This window comes from Poecilia latipinna, unplaced genomic scaffold (assembly GCF_001443285.1).
Source record: "Poecilia latipinna isolate Pla-1442-1.1 unplaced genomic scaffold, P_latipinna-1.0 Scaffold1349, whole genome shotgun sequence".
In the NCBI taxonomy this organism is placed as follows: domain Eukaryota; kingdom Metazoa; phylum Chordata; class Actinopteri; order Cyprinodontiformes; family Poeciliidae; genus Poecilia; species Poecilia latipinna.
In genome coordinates this window covers 172,098-180,035 of record NW_015113965.1, presented here as the reverse complement: position 1 = coordinate 180,035, position 7,938 = coordinate 172,098, and the positions used below count along the sequence as shown (strand labels likewise).

The 7,938-nt window shown below is 44.8% G+C and overlaps 1 protein-coding gene across 1 annotated transcript; it reads left to right on the top strand.

Moving 5' to 3' along the window:
- Nucleotides 1–767: 767 nt before the first annotated feature.
- On the top strand, nucleotides 768–5,692 carry LOC106961916 (aryl hydrocarbon receptor-like; the record flags this gene model as incomplete). The annotated part of the gene is made up of 7 exons (XM_015056020.1): nucleotides 768–900; nucleotides 1,619–1,758; nucleotides 1,833–2,035; nucleotides 2,110–2,219; nucleotides 2,422–2,563; nucleotides 2,645–3,980; nucleotides 4,995–5,692. Coding segments are annotated over 7 exons (2,151 nt in total), but the record flags the coding sequence as incomplete, so codon positions are not given.
- Nucleotides 5,693–7,938: the final 2,246 nt, after the last annotated feature.

The window sequence follows — 7,938 nt, the reverse complement described above, 5'->3', positions numbered from 1 at the left end:
AGGAACGGTGTTCCTCACAGCAACGTCTCAGATCATCAGGAAGACATCGGTCAGTCGGCCCTGATCACCACACATCCTCCACCGTGCTCATCAGCTCACAGGAGAAGCTTTCTCACATGCTCACCGTTAATTTCACCCACCTGGAGAAGCTCAGTGTTTGGCTCAGTTAAAGTCCAAGTGGAGCGTTCCAAAGTCCACATGTTATTAATTATTATTTCCTCTGGTAAATAAATGCTCAGATTAAAGTTTATACAACTTTTAGGCTGTTTTGTTGCCATCAGGACTCTAAAAACAGGTGTTTTCTCTGCTTTTAGTTGCGTGGCAGATGAAGTCTCAGCTGGACGACATGCTGACTGACACACGCACACACACACACTCCGACACACACTTGCATTGAATCACATGAGAGTGCGTGAGAACTGAACCTCTTTGTCGGCTCTGAACTCTTGACTCGTAAACACATCCGTTTGAACCGGGGTTAAACATGTCTGCAATCTGAGGCTGGGGGTGGGGGATAAAAAACTGTTCCCGGGGGGGAAACACGTGGATCACACAAACACACAACACGGTGTGTGTTTCCAGCTGATCCAGGAAGTCTGCAGCAGCTGCTGGAGCGAACCAGCTGCTGTAGCGATTAGTGATTAGCTCTTCTGGAGCTGATCTGAGATCTGCTGAGGGAGAGATGAAAGCAGGAACCAACCTCTGTGTTTTAGATGTTTAGCACACAGACACCAGGGGGCGCCGGACTCACAGAAACATTTGACTGATTTGTTGTTGTCATTCAGTCGGACGTCGTCCATCAGAGCGTGTTTGAGCTGATCCACGCAGACGACCGCGCGCTCTTCAGACGCCAGCTTCACTTCTCCTTCAACCCCGATGCAGACAGCTCCGAGAGTCCCAGTAAGTCTGACACAGGAATACGCACCTGAACGCCTCACGCACGCACCATTCATCCTCACTCTGCTGTTCAGTGTTTCCTTTTACATTCACAGGACTTAATGAATGACTTTGCACTGATTATTCATCTTTATTTTTGGTTTGTTGTTGTTTTCTTTGCTGGTTTTCAGTTGTTCTATTGTCTGTTCTTCAGCTTCGGATCCGTTTTGTGTTTAGTTTAAATGCTTTTCTTTTTGTCTGTTTTCTCTCTGCTCTTCCAACCAGCCTTGTTTTGTTTGTTTTTCTATGTTTGCTTTGCTTGTAATTTGCTTGTTTTACATAAATGTCACTCTGATTCATGGTTATGGTTCAGAGTTTTCTCTCTGTGGGTTGGAGATGCATTTCAAAAACACTTTGTTTCCTTTATCTGCATCTCTTTCTTTCCTTTTTTTTTATGGAAGAAGGTTTTGTTTGACATTTTTTTCTGATATTTTGGTTACTTCAGTTTTGTTTACTTTGGTTTTGCTTCTTTTTATTTCTCGTTTTAAATGATGTTTGCTTCTTTAGCTGTAGTCCTTCTTGTTGCTCACTTTCCTGTTTGGCTTCTCTTCTTTCTTTTTGTTTTTTTTATAGGTTTTATTGTTTTTACATGATGCTTTGCAGAAAAACGTCAGGGTTTTTTTAAGAACTAAATCTAGTTTGAAGCTTCCTGACTGTGTTGTCTGCTCCCTCGCCCGTCCAGGTGAGCAGAACAGCGCTGACATCAGCACCAACGTGGTGGCCTACGACCTCCAGACCATCCCTCCTGAGAACTCGTCCTTCCTGGAGAGAAACTTCTGCTGTCGTTTCCGCTGCCTGCTGGACAACTCGTCTGGTTTCCTAGTAAGATGCTGCTCCTGTTCTTCCTGAAGCCGCCGTGCAGATTGTCCCTCTGAGCTGCATCTCTTCCTCCTCAGGCTCTGAACTTCCGTGGCCGGCTGAAGTTACTCCATGGGCAGAACCGGGTATCGGAGAACGGGTCGCTGGTTCCTCCTCAGCTGGCTCTGTTCGCCATCGCCACGCCGCTGCAGCAGCCGTCCATCCTGGAGATCCGCACTAAGACCCTCATCTTCCAGACCAAACACAAGCTGGACTTCACGCCCATCGGTATCGATGGCAGGTGAGTTAAACCGCCGACCGGCCGTCAGGACGACGAGCCACCGCTGCAGGAAGCTGACGTGTTTGTGTCCACAGAGGGAAGATCGTTCTGGGCTACAACGAGGTGGAGATCTCCATGAAGGGTTCAGGCTACAGCTTCATTCACGCCGCCGACATGATGTACTGCGCCGACAAACATCTACGAAGTAAATGGAACTATAAACTACTAAATGTTCCAGAATCATTCAGATCATTTATGCATATTGATACATTTCAATTAATAAGGGTGAATGTTTGTAGATATTGATCCACTTTATTGATAACTGGTACATGTCAGTCGATGTATCCTGATGAATTTGATCCGTTGTATTAAATACTGGTGATTTAAATCGTGTTTCTTGTCTGCAGTGATTAGAACCGGAGAAACCGGCTTCACCTTCTTCAGACTGCTGACCAAAGATCGGCGCTGGGTCTGGGTCCAGTCCAACGCCCGGCTGGTCTATAAGGACGGGCGGCCAGAGTTCATCGTGGCGCGGCAGCGAGCGTTGACGTGAGTCCTTCTGGTCCGGACCGGAGACTCAGACTTCTCCGTGGCTCTGGTCCTGACCCGGCTGCTTTTGTCACTCTGCAGGAACGAGGAGGGGGAGGAGCAGCTGCGCCTGCGCCAGCTGCAGCTGCCCTTCAACTTCGCCACTGGCGAGGCGCAGCTGTACGACCTGCCGCTGAGCCTGGAAGTCCCGGACCTCTGCTCCGCGCCCAAGCTCCGGAAGATGGAGGGAGAACCCAGCAACTCCAACTCCCTGCTGGGCTGCCTGCTGAGCCAGGACCGCGCTGCCTACTGCAAGCACGAGAGCCCCAACGGCATCAGCTCGCTGAGCGACGTGGCGTTCCAGGACACCCACGCCACAGTCAGCGTCCCCCGAGAGCTGCAGGCGGAGCCGGCGCCCAGCGTGCCGCTGCTCCGCATGGACCCCACCATCCAGGACATGGTGGAGACGCTGGAGTCGCTGTTCGGCGACGCAGACCTGATCGAGGCGGTGGACGTCGGGCCGGAGGAGCTGCAGAGCTGGGAGAACTCGCTGATCAACTTCACCACCGGCAACCAGGTGTTCAAGGACGACCTGAACGACATCCTGAGCAGCGACATCCTGACCTACGTGGCAGAGCAGCTGCAGAGCGAGGGCGGCCTGGCCTTCCCCGAACCGCTGGACAAGATCCAGAACCACAACCCAGAGCCGGCCGGGCAGCAGGACTTCAGCTGGCCCGTCCAGATCCAGAACCAGATCCAGAACCAGATCCAGAACCAGATCCAGCCGCCGCCTCTCTCTGGGTCGGCCAAGCTCAGCCACCTGGACTTCCCTCCCATGGCCTCTGCTGGGCTCAACGGCCTGCAGGTTCCGGTTCCGTCTTCACTTCAGCTGGGCAGCTCCACAAACATGACCTTTAACCCTTCGTGTCGTCAGCACCAAGTTTTTAAAAGCAGCCCTACAGACTTAACGGACCCGGACCAGAACGCGGGTGGAACCGTCAACCCGGTGTTTATCTTTAAAGGCTCCCAGTGGGGCGAGTCCAGCCCAGCCCAGAACTTTGTAGAACCATATGCCCCGAATATTTCAAGTGGCGCTGGCGCCCAGCCGCCGCTGTCCGGGTTCCAGCCCAACCCCACCATTCAGAACGCCTTCAAAACCCCCGAGCCCACCCCGCTCCCCGACCAGCTGGACTGCATGTTCAGAACCACCGCCACCGCCACGCTACTTCCCAACGGCGTCAATCACGGCCAGGCCAGAACCGACCCGGACTCCTTCCACTTGCAGGCCAAAGCCGCCTGCTACTACCAGGCGCTGCCTGCAGGCGGCGCTGTGGCGGCAGCACTGCCATCGCATAAAGAGGCGGCGTTGACCTACCAGGTCAAGTCCAACGGCCGGACGATGCGGCAACACTTTCTACACTTCAGTGAAAACACACAGGTTGACTCCTTCTCCTTCATACTTTGACTAGGACAGCAAGCACGAAAATATGAGAATTGATAAATAAAAAAAATACTGGCTGTTTATGTAGCAGCGCTGATCTGAAGTATGGAAGCTCAAAAGGGACAAAATTAAATAAATAATTCATGAAATCATTAATTAAATTATTTATTTTATACAGAAATTTCATTAAATGGTTAAAATTCAAACCTCTAACAGCTGATGCTGAAAATTAATTTATTATGTATTTATTTTTTTATGGTTCCACCATGAATTCATCTGATCAAAGTCGGGGGCAGGGCTTATAGTGGCGCTTTCCCATCAGGCCTTTGGAGAGACTTTACAGTTATTAGGCCACAACGATTTATTATTAATAATTATTAATTTGATGTTCAGTTCAATTCTAAAGAAATTTCCTTTTAAGATTTTTAGTTTTGCAAATAATGTTTGAGTTTTTTTAAAATGAGAAGAAAAACTAAAACATGTAAAACTTCAGCAGTTAAATAAAATAACAGTAATGTTCAGCTCTTAAAACCATTCCTATCACTAATATTCTTATTTATGACACCAGTCACATAAAGTAGTGGGTTTTTTTTTTTTTATCAATAAACTGGACTCAGTATCTGCATTTAAACATATTTTCAAATTAATTGAAATGTATTGATGCTCATTCATGTAGAAGAATAGTAAATAGTAAAGACATGAGACAAATTGGACAGTTTGAGGTTTTTAAAAATCATTTGTATGAATTTATCATAATAAATGGAAATTTATCTACCATGAAACTTAGAAAACCAGTTTCTAGATAGAAAGGTATTTTTGCTCCCCCTGGTGGTCAACATCTGCTAAGCTTTCTAGATTAAATCTGGACTAAATCTCTCGGCTTTATTACCCAAATGATTCTGTTAAATTGGGAAAATACAAAGTTTACCACAGGTTTCTTGACCCGATGGCTCAGTTTTGTAAACTTCAGATCGTTCCAGGTCTCTGAGTTGATATGTTTTTTCTCCTCAGATGGACAACCGTCCCATCGTTGGGAACGGAGGATTCCCCTTCACCTCGCTGCCCAACAGGAAAACCTGCCTGACAGAGAACAAATAGGACCGCCGGGACACCTGGACTCCAACTTGGACTGAAACTCGGACTCATCCGTGGAAAACCGTAAAGACTGGAGCGACTAACGAGGGTTAGACTGAAGAACGGGCGAAGGACAAGTTCAGGTTTGGTGGTGTTGGCTCAAGAAGACAATCGGGACGATTTATCACAGCTGGAGAAATATTTCCTCTTTTATTAAATAATTTTTATGATCAGCATATATTTTATTGTAATACTTCCTCATATAGGTATCAAGAGTCTTCAAATTAACCCATAAAAATGGAAGAGAAATATTTTGAGTCATTTTTCCTTCAGATTTAACGGTGAGAAGCAACAAAACGACGTGTGGAGCGTTCATAAAGCATTAAAAACATTCATTTAAAACACTTTTTATCGCTGGTGATGCACACAGGCAGTTTGAGGTGGTTGGAAGTGAATTTAAGTATAACAGGACAGAATGCGAGCTGTTTGGTTCACCACAAGGGGGCAGCAGTTACAAACCTGAGTGACTCCTAATCCAAGTCGACGCCTAGAGGCCAAAGGTGGTACTGCACTCCACAGCTCCACACTCATTTGTTTCCCATTTTAGCTCCATTTAAAAAAAAAAAAAAAGAAAACGACGAGAACACTGAACCAGCCGCGTGTTTTTCCCGCTGTCGTGTTCAGCGCACAAATGTTCCGCTCCGACCCGAACGCCGAGCCGGGTCGACGAGTCACTGGTTGGTTGTTTGGTTGCTGTTTTAATCCGTCTCCATTGAGTTCATTTCAACTGTCCCGCAGCGGGGAAGATTTGCTTTGCAAGCAGACAGGGTATAATATAAAAACCATGAACATAAACGCACAACAGAGTGACGTCATCATCCTACTACGAGCCTGGAAGTCGAGTCGATTCAGTGAAAACAGCTGCTTGTTTGTATATTTTAAAGCTTCGTCTCTGAGCCAGATCTTTCTCTTCTCTTCCTTTCGTTTTAGTTTATTTTATTTTTTTCTTCTGATGTTTTGCTCTTTTCTTGTCAGGGGGGTAAAATACAGACAGTGCCTTAAACTGATGGAGCTTTAAAAAGAAAAAAAGATTTAAAAAAAAGGGAAAATATTTAAAAATCGACCACATTTACTTTATTAGTTTAAAGCCAAACTTTGAGATTTGTTTCACTTTAAGGTGTTTGATTTGCCAAAGCACAGAAACATTTAGGATTAGATTTCTGGAGCCACTTTATAAAACTAACCTGGCACAAATTAAAACTTTAGCACTTAATTTTTAAATGGTAACTCTCGCTGCGCTCTGTTTGCACTAGATTTAAAGATAAAAGTTTATTTTAGCAAGGCTCACATCCTCCTCTGTGTCTCCATATCCTTCAACCCGTCCAGCAGCAAAATGCAGAAGTAAGACAGTGTAAGGCAGCTAATGTATATATAAAATAAGGAAAATAAATGGAAAATCTCATTCATAGATGCCTTTTAATTGACATGGTTTTAACAGTTCAGCCCAAACTGAGCCAACTTTAGTAGCGCTTCTTCCAGAATAAGAAAAAAAAAAATCGTTTTCATCAGATTTTAGAGGAAACAGACTTGAATTGAACCAAACTTTTGAAACCAAAGCCATCTAAGAAGCTTTACTCCTGAGGATACCAAAGGGAATGTAGCATGATTAACATTTTCCGGAACGTTCAGGTCAACATCCAGGCTTAAATGAAACCGTTTTTTAAACATTTTTAACCACAAACGCGCGCTCAGGTCTCACCGCGAGGTTTATCCAATCTGCTCCAGGCTTCCTGTTGGTTTAAATGTTTTGCACAAGTCAGACATGGAACTCTGGGAAATGTAGTTGTCCAGCATTCAGCGCTTCTGGAAATGGATGAAACTCCCTGAGCGTTTCCTCATGGAGCCGAACGTTTGTTCAGATTCAGTTAGAAATCCAAACCCAGCATGAAGCGCTTCATCCTCAGTCAGTGCCTTTGTTTCACAAAGTATTCTATGTATAGAGATATAAATATATATTGTTACTCTCTCTTACACTATAAAAAGTCTTCAATATTTGACCTATATGCTTCAGACCTAAGGAAGCCTCCATTATGCAGTATCTATCTGTGTTTGTACATACATTCATATGTGTAATATTTCATGTATCCTGTATCGTAATAATGTATTGCCTTTATTTGACCCACGCCTCTGTTATTTTGTACATTTTCTGCACAGCTCATATATAACCTCCTGCTCCCGTGTATTTTTTTTCTCTCTCCTTTGTTGTGTCTCAATATTTGACCTTTAAATCTGTATCTGAGTGTTTGAGTCAGACTGTAAATCTCCACCATATTAAAGGTGATCTGATCACTGCAGATCGTCTCAAGGTTTTATTTCATTACAAAACGATCCGAAACGGAACTGGATCGGATCTGGATCTCTTGAAACTGGAGCAGAAATGAGCTGCAGTCCAGATCCGGCTGTTCGGAGCTTTGCTCAGCGCATTTAGGACTGTTCAGGAGGGACCACACAACTACTGTTAATCTTTTTTAAAATTTGGTTTGAATATGCAAATTGTACCTGTGGTTGCACTGCGCTTTCATGGTGCATTCAAGTACACCTCGTACACAGGATAGGCCAAAAATCAACACAACTCCAGTGATTTAAACTTTTATTTTGCAGGTTTACACACCTTATTGATTATTTTTTAATTAATCAAACTAGTTAATGGAATATTATTCCTTATCCAGCTCAATGTTTGCTCTGATTTCTCCAGCTTTATCTAAAAATTAATTATTTCTTTTAAAAAAATCTAAAATGTACATAAAGCAGTTGAGTGTGATGGTACCCTGTGTCCACCAGATGGCAGTGTAACCACTTTAAGGCAGTTGTGGCATAAGTG